This window comes from Vespula pensylvanica, chromosome 3 (genome assembly GCF_014466175.1).
Source record: "Vespula pensylvanica isolate Volc-1 chromosome 3, ASM1446617v1, whole genome shotgun sequence".
Classification (NCBI taxonomy): domain Eukaryota; kingdom Metazoa; phylum Arthropoda; class Insecta; order Hymenoptera; family Vespidae; genus Vespula; species Vespula pensylvanica.
Window position 1 is genome coordinate 11,839,043 of NC_057687.1, and position 16,317 is coordinate 11,855,359.

Sequence of the window (16,317 nt, forward strand, 5' to 3'; positions counted from 1 at the left end):
CTTCTTGGAACGCGTACGCCGATCATCGTAGACCTAAGTGGATGAATCTTCGTTGGTTCAGAATTTCACTCGGACCCGCATAAGCTTGATCTTCGATGGTTCTGGGTTTTCGTCTAAACAAATCACTGATAAAATCTGTTTTCTTTTTGATGGAAATTACGTCTGTGAAAAGGATTAAAAGATTTCATTTGAAAGCATTACATTTACAATATATGTGCATTTATGTCGTATAATATACCTTTTCACTATTACGTGTAAAAATAACACGAATGATTAATAAACGAAGCTTCAAGTCTGAAGTGTTCTTCAAACTTAGTAAAACTTGCATTGATCGAATTCGAAGATAAAATTACATCTTTGTACGTTATAACTTTCCCACGATCTGCATCTGACCCTGGAAATTTGAGATTATCGTTAATCTGGAATAGATCTTATTCGATATCGGTGTATCGTAATTGCCAAACTATCGGTTGAACGCGACAGTAGTCTATCGTAATAATCGTATCGTTCGATCTTGTTTCTATAATAGATTCCTTCGAACCCGCATAAGTAGATATCTTTTAGCTGAAAATGATTATCCTATCAAACACTTATTGTCTTAATATTTGAATACGTCGAAAATAAATTTGTCAATGAATAATGATATCCTGCATCGTTCCTTAGAGGAAGCGTATATCGGCAAAACATGCAAAAATTTCTATATTTACTATTTTACAACTGCAACTCATGAAATTAACATTTTTCACGTGGTTATAGGAAATAATCACGCTCTATTTAGATTGAATTCACAAGAGCGATTAACACAAGCATGGCAAAGAGAAAAGGAATAATAGTGTCACTTCCGACTTCGTCAGGGGTCGCAGTCTTCCCTCTTCCGTTACGCGTGCTCGTATACATTTGGTTTCTCCCCTTGCAAAGTGTACCACAGTCTGGTAACGAAATGTAATTATTTTTAAAAAGGATGTAGGGACCGTATTTTCAGTGGGTCCGATCGGTTGTAGGCGTATATTTGAACAATAAACCCTGCTCAATCAAGTTTTATGAATTAATATCGTCGTACAAAGAAATCGTAGAAAAAGAAAAAACGAAACGAACGTACTTCTGTATCTTTTAGCTAATTCCGCACATTTTGGTACGTGCCCACGCATGTAAATCATTTCTTGCGCAATATCGTTCTTTCAATCACAAAGAACGTGACTCCGAGAAGGCATCTTTTCTTACATACGTATAACGGAGCATAGTAATGCTCTCTATTAAATTGCCAACGCCTCCGCGTCAATCAAAGCGATGGTACATAAGAAAGTTCATTGATTTAAATCTTGATTTCTCGTGCGTTTTGAGGAAGAGTTTTAAATTCAAGAAGAAAGTCACGTCGACTTTCCTAGGAAATTAGCATCTTGGCGCACGCGCAGCATCCGCTTTTCATTCTAAAATCTGACGGATCCGGGCGACTTACATTCAGTCGACTCATGGAATTCGCCGGAATGATTTCGATCGCATTTTAACTTTGTTTCAAATTCGTTTCTCTTGATAGGAAAATCAATTCATAATCTTATGCTCCTGAAATATAGAATTAAAAGACACGTGTGAAGCGTTTGACGTTATCGATATCACGTCGCCGTTACCGATACTCGATGTCAATATGAACAGTGAAAAGAGAAAGAAGAAATTTAAGGCATCATTCATTTTAATAAGGATTCGAAAGCGTCAACGAACAATATTTGACAATGTTCATACGATTATGGAATATTGTCGATGATTAATTTTGACAGACGAAGTCAAGCTCATGAAATAGAATATTATTGCATCAAGGTAAGATGTTTATAAAATAATTCGCCGTAATTATGATTAACTTTGTTATTTAAGATACCAAACTAGATATTTATCACAAAAATGTGTTAAGTTTATGGTGTAAATATATAATTTTTATATATATTTATATGAAAATATGTTAAATGTACGGTTAGTATAGACTATAAATCAAAAGAAAGGGAGAAAAATATCTTTCGCATAGAGATAAGAGTCTTGTTGATCCATAGGTTTAACTACCTTGGTGGTTATCTTTTTATGATCTTGGGACAACGTTAGCAAATTCCAGTCGGCGCGCATATGCAACTGATTAGTTATTCCTTTGGTTCGCGTACTCCATCTTTTTCGAGTCATTACTTTTCTCATAGCAATTTTCGAATAAAAAGGAAGAAGATAGATAAATCTGAAAAATTTAGATAAATCTAAATTCTCGATTAATGTTTATTAAACAACTCAATACGATATAATGGATATGATTTCATTCGCTTTCTTCTTTATGATAGATATTTACATACATGTGTTTAGTAAATCATAGTCACTTTACTATCGTCCTATTACTAACCAGCTTCTTTTGTAAGTGAGATTTTATTTGGGAGACGATAGGAACGTTTCAAACGTTTATTCTCGCTCAAAAGAGTTTATCGTCTCGGATGGCGAAAATAGATCTCTCTCTCTCTCTCTTCCTTTCCGATGCCCCGTTGAGAGAAAAAAGAGAACGATTCCAGCTCCTGCGAAAGATGAAGAAAAGAGAAAGTGAGATTTAGCGAGGGGAGCAAAGGGATGTAGGAGCAACCCGTATGAACGTGTATATCTCTGCACGTGTATGCGAGTTAACGATGAAAGAAAATCCAAATTACGGGATGTTCACATCAGACGTTTTGTGAGTTTTACATTAACACCACTATAATGTATGTGGAGATCGAAAAAAGCGTAAGTTGTTTTTAACCAACCCAATGATCTAAGCCTTTAGAATACTAAGATAGATTAGACTTAGAATGGATTGCCTGTCTATCGGCTTTTCATACGATTATATTCTTAACGCAAAAATATTTTTTTGCCTTGCACATCGACGAACATTATCGATATAATCGATTCTACAGATGCTGGAATATTGGATGGCAAGCAACAAAAGTGAGCTGAACGGGAGCAATGTAACGATCGAACAGGTCCTAGAAGATCCAGGATCAGTGGTTCTTTTCATTGGTTATCCACCGTGGCTTTTGTACTTTGCCGCTGGCTGTTGTATTCTCTTTATGCTCATTGGCATTCCAGGGAATCTTATCACCGTGGCTGCTCTCTTTCGTACCAAGAAGGTCGGTTAATTATTCTCTCTTGCAAGAGTCGAGCAGACACCGAATTTTCTAACGAACGCAACGACACGAAACTCCGACGGTTTTGTCACGCATACTGCTTGTCTCGGTACTTAAGTTTCCGGAGCATACTGAAGCTGCTACGAACGTCAGAGGCTCACCTCGAATTTCTCATCTTACAAATTCTTCTGTCTCGAGAATAAACCCAGTATGAGTTACACTGTATGAGTTTTTGGAAACATTGTCACTAGCTTGAATACTCTATTCTTGGGTTATTATTAAAATGTAGAAAATTTAGTGTCGAGAAATGTAAAGATTTTCATTTAAAAACAAAGTGCGAGCTTTAAAGGAGATAAAACATGAAGTTACTATGTAACTGAAAGTTTATCAATACCGAATGAGTAGTAGGAAAGTACCAATTTGTGTGGACGATTGATTAATATTTCTTCGTTACTTCGTTCCCTCTATTATTCTTCCTTGTTTCTCTAATTCTACCTCTATCTCTTTCTCTTTCTCTCTTATTCTCTCTCTCTCTCTCTCCCTCTCTCTCTCTCTCTCTCTCTCTCTCTCTTTCTCTCTCTTTCTGTCGTAAGTGGCAGATGGCGAAGAGTAAAAGGAGCCAATGATCGAAAGGTCGTCGGCACATGCACCATTCCGATATAAAACGTGGCTTTCGAAGTACGTCAGATGCAAACCCGGAACGAAGTTAAGTTTGGAAACGATCGTGTGCGTTTACGCGCACACGTGTCCTCTGTTTCCACGAGCTTTCACGTACGAACAAATACGTACGTTGAATCTGACAGTCGATATAATCAATGATCTCGAATTAAACTAGTAAGGCCTTCGTGCTTTACGTCAATCCTCACCTGTCTTGCTACTTTTGTACTCGAAATTCAACGTTAAACGAACACGTGCTGATTTTATTATGCGATTAATGTCACACATAAATGTAATCGTTATTTATATGAAATACCTTCTCTCTCTTTTTTATATACCGGCATCTGATTGAACGGCGAGGGTAGGGGTAGATGTACGTACGTTAGTACAGTTAAGTTCCTTATCGCATGCAACTCGTTTTACGCACGTGTATAACGTCTGCCGACTACGTACCTTCATATCTATGTTATGTTATCTCTTGCATTTTAGTATACACTTGAGATTCGTTAGAACGTTTTCTAGCGCTTTCCTTTAAAAAAGTATGTCCCTGTAAAATTCGAATGAATCAATAGATGATAATTGTTTGTAATTGTTAATGCGATTTGTTATAAACTTATTCGATTATTTTCTTACAGTTGAAGAACGCCACTGCGATATTCATAATGAATTTATCATTTTCGGATCTGCTGTTTTGTTGTTTCAATCTACCACTCGCCACATCGACTTTCTGGCATGGATATTGGTTGCATGGAGCACTGCTGTGTCGTCTATTCCCACTGCTGAGATACGGCCTCGTCGCTGTCAGTCTTTTTACCGTTCTATCGATCGCGATTAATCGTTACGTCATGATCGGACATCCCAGGCTCTATCCAAAGTAAGTAGGCTATAATTCGCACATAACGTTTGAAAATGCAATAAATCGATTGAAAAACGTAACGAAGTCTTTGTGTCTCTGTCTGCAGACTTTACAAATCGAAATACTTGATACCAATGGTTTTGGCAACATGGATCCTCGGTTTCGGTTCTTTGATCGTCACGTGGTTCGGTCACTGGGGTCGTTTTGGCTTAGATCCTGCAATAGGTTCGTGTTCGATTCTTCCGGATGTGCATGGTCGAAATCCGAAGGAGTTTCTTTTCGTATTAGCATTCTTGACTCCGTGCGTTGCAATCGTAGTATGTTACGCGAGAATCTTTTACATCGTCCGTAAGACAGCATCGAAAAGTCGTAGACAAGATAAAGTTTCTACCACGATCGATATCGGCGACAGAAACCGCGAGGTACATGATCTATCGTTATTTATATTTATATACGTATACTTATCATTTAATTTAATAAATTTCTTTTTTGAAAACTATGATACTTTGTGATCGCAGCAACGATCGGTCACACCGAGATATCAGGAGGAAGAATTGTCCATGCTTGGTTCGAGTTGCGTCGCGGCCGGACTTTGCGTTTCATTTCCTTCTCGTCGAACGAAGGAAGAACAGACTTCGCGAATTTTTAGCGGACAGACTTTCGAGGAATCATCTCTGGGAAATCCACCCTCGTCCGAAGAGGACTCATCGAGAAATGAAGAAAACGATTTGCAAGAGGTGAATTCAATAGTTCACGAACCTTCTGTACAGGATAAGGACAGATTAGCGTATAAAGGCATCGAGGACATACCGTTCGCCGACGATCGCGACGCAGACATCGGCGATACGAACATATTTCTGAGCACTGATCCCAGAAAGTTCAAGGACTTTACTGAAAAGCCAACTTTGAATGCTAAGAAAAGACTCGAAAGAATGGCAAGCCGTGCTTCTTTCGTGGTCGAGTCAACTCTTTGGATTCAAAGAATCACAGGATCCGGGACGCGATTGGAACGTTCCGAAACGTTCGCTAGTTCAAAATCGAGTAACTCCGATCGTCGTATGAAAACAAAAGCTAAGGTATTTCGACGAGAGTCGAAATTCAAGAGCCTTGGTAGGTTTCGAAATATGGACAGTGGGCCAAGGATGTCAAGGAAAGATAAAAAACTTTTAAAGATGATACTTGTTATCTTTTCATCGTTTCTAATCTGTTATTTACCGATTACCATCACAAAACTTTTTAAAGAGGCCGACGATTGGAGGGGCCTCAATATCGCTGGATATATTCTTATTTATTTGACAACGTGCGTCAATCCTGTCGTTTACGTTGTTATGAGTTCCGAATATAGAAGTGCATATAAAAATATGTTACTCTGTAGGAACGAGTCTGTCTCTTCGGCAAAGATGAAAATTTCGCATAGGATTGTCAGAAAACATTCTACGTGAACTTTATGAATTTAATGAAATTTACTTGAAGTGGATGTGTGTGTGTCTGTAGTTGTGCAGTATGACTCACGTTCGAAAACTTCTTGAAGTGCGAAGAGGTGTTATAGTTTTACCACGAGTGTACCTTAAATAATTCGATAAAAGAACTTACAGTGCGAAATTAGAAGTAAATACAATTTAGTAAAAAATAATGTATTAGTTTTCTTACTCGTATGTTAAAAGAAGAAATGTCTGTATTTGAGAGAATTTTCAATTTTTGAATATAGGAAGAAAATATGTATAACTTGATACATAAGTATGTTTTTCAAGACAAGGATTCAATCTTTCGTTGGAAAATATACTAAAAACTATAAGTTACATCGTAATCATAAGATGAACCAAGTTAATTATTAATAGGATAGAATTTCATCGAATGTGATTTTCCTCGAATTTACAATATATAAATTGACATTGAAATTAAAGATTATTAATTAAAAGAGACTTCGCTCCACGTAAACTCCACTTTTTAAATGATTTTGATATAATTTCGTTGTTATATACAAATTTTCAAACATTATTTAAGACTTTAACGAATTCTCGACAATATTAACATTATTCGTCTGCTAATATGTTGAAATTACGAAGAGGTAAGTAAAAACGAAGAAAATTAATTTTAATATCGATCCAAATTCGGTGGAACAGCTGCTGCCTGAATGGTGCTAATATTCATCGTTTGCCATTTTTTCTCGTTACTACTATCCTTCCTGCTGTCACTTTGAGGCGTTACCTTAGTTATATCTAGTTTGTTCTCTGTTTGTTTACGTTTGTAATGCATACCAGCCGCTGTTCCACCCAAACCCATTCCACCAAGAACCATCAACCATTTAACGAATCTGAAATTCGTTCGTATCATGTAAATTGCATGTAATCGGTGAATTCTGACACAATATCGTATCAATAAAGAACTATCCTTATCACATATCGATTTGTATCTAACTCGAATCGTATAAAGAATTATACGAGTTAATACTTACCCCACCACAGAGATCGCTGTAAAAACAACTTTTACTTTTTTCACAAATTCATCATCGAGAAGAATACCTTCTTCGACCCAAAACAAAGGAAACAAAACTTCAGGAAATTTCTTCATTAATTTGAATTTTTCAATAGGCTGCAGCTGTATATTGAATTGGAGTCTTTTATGAGCACTCAAGGGTGTAGCCGTCATTGGTTCAAAATCCATACTAATGTCGTGTAGCTCCTACGTAAAACAATATGGATATTTTTATATTATACTTAATCATCGAAGGTTCTTTGTTTCTTTTACCTGTTCTGGATGTAGTCCCTCCACTTCCTGAATATATTTTTCATCGGCTAAGTAAAAATGCGGTAAAGAAGCGATCAAGGGTGCTCCCACGCACTTTGTCAAGTCGAACAAATTCTTCGATAGGCACGTCTCTGGTGTAGGACAAAAGCATTTCTCGAGAGGATTCGTGCTCATATCTCCAAAATCCGCGGTGTAATGATAAGTATTGACACCTAAAATACCATAGATGATATCAGCGAATGTCTTTGCAATTAGAGCGTTTATGAATTTGGGTTATAAAAGATTTAAAATAATACTACCTTTGACTTTAGTTTCATGCGAGTAACGAGCTCCCAAACTACGACATATATCCGGAGAAAACGATACAATGTCGTCTTCCTTTGTCATAAGTGGTGGAAAAATGGTAGAATCGGTACCATTGAATTCATTGCAATGATCTGCAGTCCACATGGTCAACGCTGGTTTGTTATCCCATTCTAATACACGTCCAACGTCTTTAAAATTTTTAATACCACGCAATACGCGCAATCTTTCAGGCAAGATTGTTCCATTTTTCTAAAAAATAAAAGTAAAAATATTCTCAACGTACATATATATATATATATATATATATATATATATATAGAAAATAGATATAATAAAAAAATAAAAGAAAAGTATGTATGTATACGCACAGCACCAAATATTGCAAATCTATAATGGTCATCCCCATCGTTCATTAAATCTTTGCCTTCCGATTTCAAAATACCACACACAGCTGAACCCGCGAAATCTTTCACCGAACAGTCCACGGGTAAACCATCGAAAAGTATTTCTCTTGCTTTTACCTTCACAAATACCGAATCGGGTTTTTTGAAGATACTATCCACCGCTTTGTCTAAATAAAATATATGAGTCATTCTGAGATATAATTAATTTCACGCGATAGAAACTTATTCACGACGTTTACGGAAATGGCATTGCTCGTTATCGAATAAAAAAACTAATTTTTCATTTTAAGTTTCACATTCCGATAATGACGCGTTATAATTGTTGGTGATCTTAAGATTTGATCGAAATAAAACAGTGATCGATCCATGACACCTTGGACGAGGACGAGTAGACTTTCTTAACTATTTCACTGTATAACTCACTAAGAATTCCAATAGCGGATGGTTTTTCTCTCAAAGTGGTCACCACCATTGCTAAAATTAAAAGATGCGGAAGCACAAGTTCCTCCTCGCCCGTCAGACCGTTACTCTTCGACGGATTGAAGTACCAAGTCGCTTTTAGACTGTACTCGACCGAATCATCTTCTTCTCTATCCACAAGATTAACTTTTTCTTTATATTCACTGTAATATATTGTTTTCGATCTCAAAATAAATATATTACGATAAGTTTCCTTCTGGCACATCGTCAATTATTTAACTCACTCGTAAAAAAATGGCCCTACTTCCTTAACGATAGGCTTTCCTCCTTCTGCAATTTCCTTTGGATTCGTTACATTGAAAAGATAGATCTTGAAATCGAGAGGTAATGGAAACTTGGACCACATTTCTCTCATTTCGGAGCCCTCTTTTAGGGCTATAGCCTAAAAATGACGCGACATAGTTTACGAAGTATTCGATGATCTTAATGGCGAAAATAAAAAACACTTGCAATCTTACATCGAGTTAAAATAGAAAGAAAAATGATATTTCTTTATTTTTAATGTCATAATGTGACAATTCTATCAAAGTATAACTTACGATAATAATGCGCTTCTATCGGATGATTTTCTTTAATGAAAGACCTGCATTTACGGATATGATACAACAAGTGTGTAATAAAGAAGTAACGGATGACAATAGAGATCAAGGATTTAACCTGTGTTATATATATCTTTCGAAGAATATATCAATCATCGTGCAATTATGAACATAATGAGAGGTGAAAGAATCCCTTTTTGTAAGGAAGAGTTTAAATAGAAGGCAACAATAATTATTGCAATTAAATATCAAATATCAAATGGATTGATGACGACAGCAATCTGCAAAGCGAGAACAAATAAGATATTAATGACGAAAACCATAAGAATAGAATTATTTGTCGTGATCCTTAAATCATGGTTGCAATATACAGAAAAAATTAAAAACATATGTGTTTATTTTTCTTTTCTTTCCTAATTGATATTGTTTATCTCATAAAGCTTACCGATTTGATTTGTGATTTGAGAAGAGCAGGAAACCCCATCCAACCAAAGGTAATACCTAAAAAAAAGAGTACACCACCGCCGATACCAAGTTTTTTTATAAGCTCCATTTTGGATCTCTATGAAAATATAATTTGCCGATTAGTATTTATATTATTACGTTTAAGCAGTAAAATGAAAAAACTTTGAGTTTTATAGAAAAGACATACATAAAGATAATTACGATAGAACAAATATAATGATCCAACTCTCGTCTGTGTTGTGTTCGATGATGTTGCTATTTGTCTCGATCGTTGCTTCTCTAGAACACCTTGTAAGAAACTGCTGCAAAAAGTCTGACGTTGTTCAGACCGAATCGGCGTCGGCGCGTACTTTCTTCCTCTTCCTCTTCGCTATCTCCTCGCCAACGAAGACTCTCGTCTATGATATCAATGCCGCAACTGCGCAATACCATTTATGAAAAATAAAAAATAATAACGACGAATGATTTGCAATAAAAGGATAACGTCTTAGCAACATAGTCGTTGTAAAGTTATTAAAACAAGGGGTCTCCAATCGGAGGAGAGAAAATTTCGTTAAATTAGATATTCTGCCTTTTCTGTTTCATTTTTTCGTCGTAATAATTACTTAGAATATCAAATTACAGTTCTTTCATTCTTTCTTAAGATTCTGTTATATGCAAAATTTCGGTTACGAACAGCATATACGTCCGTCTTCTTTAAGTCGCTCCAGCGAAGTTGTATCGGGTACCATATCGGTCTTTGGTGTCAAGTTTAACGCCTATCGAGCGCGTGGTGCCGAAGTATTAATTAAATATGAGCCACCTAGAGGTTTCTACCGCTATAGTATACACGCTCGAGGAGCAAATTATTATATTATTATTATTCTATACGATATCGTTGGCTCTCTTTTAATGTACAAATAGATGAAAGATAAAAAAGTGAGCACAGAAGATAGAATTGCATATATAAAAAAGCAATTATTTAACTCGAGCGTTGTTCTTAACATGAGTCTGAATTAAATCGACAACCAAATCACCTTCCATGAAGAAACTAAAAACTACAGTTATTCTTTAATTAGTATAATTTTTAATGAACAATCTGTATCGAGATCCGATTTGAATTACGCTTGGAAGTGAGCGTTATGTTTTCACGAAAGCTTTTCTCCATCTTTAGCGTTGGTTTACGATATTGTTGATCATCGATTAGATCTTGTTTATTCTGTCCTTTAAATGCTTGCAGCTGTGACGGTAGAAGTACCGTTACGGTTCCTCAAGAATGCATGAGAATCGTTACGTAAAAAGGCCAACCTTTCGACTTGTCTTTTTCGATACGATTCAGGTCTATCGTAAAAGCTCAGTTAGGTGTGATATTTCCCACGAAGTAACTCGTTCGAAACTTCGTCCGAGGTGTAAGAAAGAGGGGCATAATGTTCCGGTGGACACGCTATGCCATCTCATTGGTTCATTGATGTTCAACGTAGCTCGTTCGATAGAAGATGTTCCTTATACGGAATGCACCTTGGAACTTCACAGGACATTTTAGTAAAATTCAAAAGTAGATTCGTTTCGACGCCTGTTTCCAGGTATCTTCACGAATAAAAAAAAAACTTAAGAACTTGCGATACGCATAAAGGACAAGGACGCGTGCATTTACGTACAAAAAAAGAACTCATATTTTATGACACGATTTTCTAACGTGTAAAAGAAAATCATGTACGTTCGTTTATTATATGCATAAATAAAATTCGTCCGATATCACAATAAACGGAATAGACAAACGACTTTGACAGATCAAAAAAGGTCTAAATTTTTAGAGAAGGAGGAAGGTAAAACTGGGCCATGATAAATCTAGAAAAAACGAAAGAGGTAGAGAGAAAGAGAGAGACGGTTGCGTTTGAGAAATTACCAGCCATGCCACTTGTAACGTGCATGCACTGCCACAGGTACAGGATATGGTTTGGGGACTTGATACGGCACTGCCACATGAACCGGATAAGGACGATCTACATGAACTACCTTTTCATAAGCCACTGGATAAGGTTTTGGGACTGGAACTGGTACCGCGACTGGTCTATCGACTGGAACGTGAACTGTCTTTTCGATAGGAATTGGTACTGGCCGATCTACATGCACGATTTTTTCAACATGGACCGGATACGGTTTTGGGACTGGAACGGCCACTGGTACTGCGACAGTACGATCCACAGGAACTGGTACTGGTACTGTTAAGGTCTTCGTTACAGGAACCGGAACAGGCACAGGTACAGGCTGTGGAAGCGGATGTGGCACAGCTGGAACTGGAACAGGCAAAGCGGCTGCTACGACGAAAACGGATAATGAAATGATCTAATTGAATTAATGAAATAATTGAAATATTAAATTTATACCGACCAGCTGGATGTGCCAAAAATGATGCCGTTGGCGATGACGGTGCTGGTTCAAAATGTCCAGGTACAGGATGTAAAGCATCTGGAGGTGGTTCTTCGTAAATGGGCGCTGGTTCTGGATGACCATAAATATGTTCCGGATGATCCTGTTGAAGGCCATATCCTAGACCAACGAGACCTCTTTTGTCATGCTTCTTCGTCACTGCTGGGTTCCTACTATCTCGCTTTTCAACGGTAATAGCCATTCCCACAGTTAAAAGCAGTGATATTTCCTGTGAAGAAATAATAATTATATGTATTCGTAATATAAATTTATTCCCTAAAATAATGTACTTTTTAGTATCGCTTAAATTCATCGTATTTTTACATAATCCTGATTTCGAATAAATGCAATTTATTTATAATATATTACGACAATCGTACCAATGTATAGCGTATGAACTTCATGATTTCCCGCAGTAACTGCCAACAGCTTGTTACTGACACCAACGTCGAAGAAAAACTGTGATTGCTTCGGTATTGTGACCCCCATAAGTATTTATAGAACATCGCCACGCGACACATCGCTACAGGAAGAAGAATACATGACGTCTTCGTGGATCTCATTGTCATATCGATCGTAGATACGATAAACTTTCGCTGCTACCTATCCTGGGCGACAGCCAAATAACGGCCTACTCCGCTTTTCTTTCATACACGAATGGTAGCGGTTCTGAAAGAGAAAGAAACATTGGACACGTAATCCGACATTGTCGCGCACTGGATTGCATTAGGTGTTAGAGATCGTAAGATAATGACACACATACAAGAAGATTCAATTCGTTGTTCTGTACTGTGTCACCAGGGAAAGCGATGGAAGAACGTGAAATGCCTGTAATCAATTACGAGGCAAACAATTTATGTTATCTATCGCGAGGACATCTTAAATAAATATAAAAGAATTAAGGAAAATCGATGAAAATTCCTACTACATTAGGTAGTGGTTGTAACATAAGAAAAGAAGAAAGAATTATAAAACAAGTAAATAGTAAATGCATTAAAAAACATCTTATTACCACATTCGAAAAATACGATTTATCGATATCCTGCGAATATTTTATTTTCATATCCATTATGCTTGACGCAACATTTAATTGAGATTTAACAGTTATTCATTTTAACCAAGGTGTATTATATGTTTGAATGGGCAAACTATTATTCAGTAATGAATAATGAATGAGCGGTAGCAACTGGCATTAGAAGTAGCTCGAACGGTAGAAAATGAAAGTTAGGAAAGTCCGCTTCCATGAACATAGTCGATGCGGAAGCACTCTGGCAACCACTTCTTGCTGACAATGATGAAAAAACAAATTCAAGAATTATTAAGAATAAAGCAATTATGTTAATCAATGAAAAATTCTTATGAGTAAATGAATGAAAATATTTTACCATTGTACCATACCGCAAGACTAAATCATCAATCACAAATACTATTCACTTCATTAAAATGCGTCTAGCGTCTTACTTTAATAAAAACATAAATGTTGTTAAATCTATCATCTATAAGAAATATTTACTCGTTTCAATCGCTACCATTCTAAATTTTCACTGTACATGACCATATCGTTGTGATAATTAAAAATGGATATAGATATAAGTAGCCCGTGCTAATATTTAAAGATTTCTTGTAGATTCAACTAAAAATATCAAGTAAAATATTTCTTTCTTTCTGTATAAACCATATTCTAGCATTCATTACATGTCAGTAAGTTGTTCTCGAAATATCCTTTAACAAGAATCAATATGGATCCGACCACTTTCCTCTGCGGAAACACTAAAGTCGTCAATCGACAGCATCGAGTTCCCGGTCCGATCAAAGACAGGAACCCGATCTAGACTCTGATCCGGATTCATCGAACTATTAATCCGCTGATCTGGAAATATAAAAGCCTACCGACATCTCGACCTTCTGAACAGTTGCACTGCGACGCATGAACAATGTTGAAGGTTTTGGTAAGGTCACCCTTAAAACGAGATAAAGAGAAGGATGATTAGATTTTTGTAATACGCGAAAGATTGAGTATTAATTATTAACACAATAATTAATAACTATTAACACCCACTCTTCGTATTATAGTTAATCCTGACAATTCTGTGTGGTTCCGTTTTCACGGAGGAACCTACGGAAGATACGAAGCAAAGGAAAAGAGGTATCTTGGGCGGTAGCGACGGATGGATTGGTATATCGAATCCATATTCTTACGGAAACGGACAACCATGGGCAGATAATCATAATCCATGGAAAAGTATTAAATTCGCGAATATTAATTTACATCACGGAGGGTAATCACGTTAATATTACGAATATATCGCATTATTTGATACTATTATCTTACACATGATAAATATCTTTTGAAAGATGGAACGGTTTTGGAAGTTATGGAAAGGGAAGTTTCACTTTACCATCCGGAACGGGTCATGGACCATTAGTGAAGACACTTCCTGTGTATATAACGAAACATGTGGTCTTGGAAAAACCAGTTCCGGTTCCGGAACCAGTTTACATAGAGAAACCGTATCATATACCGGTAGAAAAGGTGATTCCGGTACCGATCGAGAAAATTATCCACAAGCCAGTACCTGTACCTGTACCAGTTCCACAGGTAATTGAGAGGTTCGAAAAAAATAGTGATAACTGTTATCTTAATAAATACGAATTTAAAGTACACAAAAAAAAAAATATTGGATAATATGATTTAAAATGAACGAAAGAGAAAATAAATGTGTAATTTCATAGGCAGTTCCAATCCCGGTGGAACACGCTGTACCAGTACCGGTGAAACATCCCGTAGCAGTGCCAGTTCATCAGCCTTATCCAGTACCGGTGAAGCAAGGAATACCGATACCAGTACCAGTTCCGGTTCCAGTACACTCACCATATCCTCCGGTATTATCTGGTCCGTTCTACGGTAGAGGTTTTCCGGCCGGTCCCTTCTATCCATCGTTACACGGTCAAGCGCACTTTGATCATGGCTTTGTCGGGCATGGTTATGGTCATGGAGTTGGTCATGGCTTCGGTGTAGGCCATGGCTATGGTGGCCACGGTTACGGAGGTTATGGCTATGGTGGTCACGGCCATGGAGGTCACGGCTATGGCCATGGCTATGGCTATGGATACGGACCGTATGGATACGATCACGCTCATCATTACGGTCATGGTTTTGGTCACGAACGTAAAGAAAAACGAAGTAAAAATTAGAGTAAATCGTAATAGGGATGATTACTACTACTCTTCGTATAGTTTCAATTAAAATGTTCAACAAGTTAAGTCTTAACTCTTGCGTACCAAAGTAAAAGTTTAAAAATCTCTAAACGATTGCTGTCGCAGAACACGTACAGCACAAATGCTTGAATTCATCGCTGATGCATACTTTATGTGATCTCAAGGATGCAACTAGTCCGAACTCGACTCGACTACACGCGATGAAGTAGCGACTGAAATTAAAAGAAAATAATACAACCTTTTAAACTTAATAACTAACCAATGTTAAGTAATAATAAGAACAATAAATGCTAAGATTTTATTTATACAACGTAACACAAATCTTTTAGCATAGATTAACTTGGCGATTTACATGTACAATTACATGTACAAATATGACAAAATTATATATGAAAATAATAATAATATAGATCACCGTGCATAAAAAATAAACAATTGCAATTTATTATGAAACAATTAATAAACGTTTGTCTTAAAGAACCTTCATGATGTTACAACAAGACGGTATTACGAAATGACAGAATTAATGTAATATTCTTTTAATTCGGAAAATTGTATTATGCAGTTTATGATATAGATAACCGTATTTATAAGTTTATTAGATAACCTTTGATGTTTATTGATATTATTACAAGTTATATCAAAAATTATATATTACAACTATATCAAGAACTTTCGTAATACTGCATCCACCTAACGGCAAAAATGTTTAATATAAATTTCGTTTTAACGATCGGTTCATTGTTTCTTTTTGTATGCATTATCACATGCGTTATTATATATGATCTATACTTTACAAATAACATTTTAGTAAAATGTTTTATATTTTAAAGTGATTTTAAACAACTTTATTTACCTTTTGAATTATTATTGATAACAAAATATGAAAAAAAAAAATAAAATAAACGATCGTTCAGTCGAGTCAAATCCAGTCAAATCAAGTACAGTCGAGTTTGATTCACTTATTCTCATCTATGATTGGTCCATCTATATACATTCCTCTACATTTCTAATCGGATATGCTATTGGAAGCGCTATTCCGATTGGTTGCAATTAATATGGTATTATGAATCTTATTGGTGGAATATGTGGATTGAATCCTTCTATAGAAATTG

General features: G+C 36.3%; 4 protein-coding genes and 1 long non-coding RNA gene across 15 annotated transcripts; 2 read left to right on the forward strand and 3 right to left on the reverse strand.

Annotated features, from left to right (window-relative positions):
- The first annotated feature begins 1,471 nt into the window (after positions 1–1,471).
- Positions 1,472–7,032, forward strand: LOC122627813 (muscarinic acetylcholine receptor M4). Of its 4 annotated transcripts, none has more exons than XM_043809376.1 (5): positions 1,472–1,812; positions 2,910–3,122; positions 4,412–4,650; positions 4,739–5,054; positions 5,151–7,032. In XM_043809376.1, the coding sequence occupies exons 1-5, from the start codon at positions 1,756–1,758 to the stop codon at positions 6,072–6,074; spliced, it is 1,749 nt and encodes a 582-aa protein (XP_043665311.1). In that variant the 5' UTR covers positions 1,472–1,755; the 3' UTR covers positions 6,075–7,032. The 4 variants fall into 4 exon arrangements, with proteins under 4 accessions (XP_043665311.1, XP_043665313.1, XP_043665312.1 ...); XM_043809377.1 differs by lacking the exon at positions 1,472–1,812 and adding an exon at positions 2,609–2,739; XM_043809378.1 differs by lacking the exon at positions 2,910–3,122 and having other exon boundaries at positions 1,476–1,812.
- Positions 1,936–4,547, reverse strand: LOC122627877. The gene is made up of 3 exons (XR_006326936.1): positions 4,410–4,547; positions 2,325–4,323; positions 1,936–2,212 (listed from the first exon to the last, which is right to left on the reverse strand). It is a non-coding gene; the product is annotated as an uncharacterized LOC122627877 (long non-coding RNA).
- On the reverse strand, positions 5,815–10,433 carry LOC122627816 (sensory neuron membrane protein 1). 3 transcript variants are annotated; one of them, XM_043809386.1, is made up of 10 exons: positions 10,180–10,433; positions 9,762–9,992; positions 9,555–9,671; positions 8,795–8,952; positions 8,514–8,713; positions 8,055–8,257; positions 7,680–7,935; positions 7,381–7,592; positions 7,088–7,314; positions 5,815–6,946 (listed from the first exon to the last, which is right to left on the reverse strand). In XM_043809386.1, the coding sequence occupies exons 3-10, from the start codon at positions 9,660–9,662 to the stop codon at positions 6,727–6,729; spliced, it is 1,584 nt and encodes a 527-aa protein (XP_043665321.1). In that variant the 5' UTR covers positions 9,663–9,671; positions 9,762–9,992; positions 10,180–10,433; the 3' UTR covers positions 5,815–6,726. The 3 variants fall into 3 exon arrangements, with proteins under 3 accessions (XP_043665321.1, XP_043665322.1, XP_043665324.1); XM_043809387.1 differs by lacking the exon at positions 10,180–10,433 and having other exon boundaries at positions 9,762–10,107; XM_043809389.1 differs by lacking the exons at positions 9,762–9,992; positions 10,180–10,433 and having other exon boundaries at positions 8,795–9,390.
- Positions 10,434–11,280: 847 nt separating this feature from the next.
- LOC122627851 (zinc finger protein 512B-like) lies at positions 11,281–14,989 on the reverse strand. Of its 6 annotated transcripts, none has more exons than XM_043809451.1 (5): positions 14,856–14,989; positions 12,747–12,811; positions 12,364–12,652; positions 11,945–12,212; positions 11,281–11,871 (listed from the first exon to the last, which is right to left on the reverse strand). In XM_043809451.1, the coding sequence occupies exons 3-5, from the start codon at positions 12,550–12,552 to the stop codon at positions 11,456–11,458; spliced, it is 873 nt and encodes a 290-aa protein (XP_043665386.1). In that variant the 5' UTR covers positions 12,553–12,652; positions 12,747–12,811; positions 14,856–14,989; the 3' UTR covers positions 11,281–11,455. The 6 variants fall into 6 exon arrangements, with proteins under 6 accessions (XP_043665386.1, XP_043665384.1, XP_043665385.1 ...); XM_043809449.1 differs by lacking the exon at positions 14,856–14,989 and adding an exon at positions 14,383–14,471 and having other exon boundaries at positions 12,747–13,943; XM_043809450.1 differs by lacking the exon at positions 14,856–14,989 and adding an exon at positions 12,996–14,098.
- On the forward strand, positions 13,918–15,525 carry LOC122627582. Its single transcript, XM_043808805.1, has 4 exons — positions 13,918–13,932; positions 14,057–14,262; positions 14,339–14,582; positions 14,717–15,525. The coding sequence occupies exons 1-4, from the start codon at positions 13,918–13,920 to the stop codon at positions 15,176–15,178; spliced, it is 927 nt and encodes a 308-aa protein (XP_043664740.1). The 3' UTR covers positions 15,179–15,525.
- Positions 15,526–16,317: the final 792 nt, after the last annotated feature.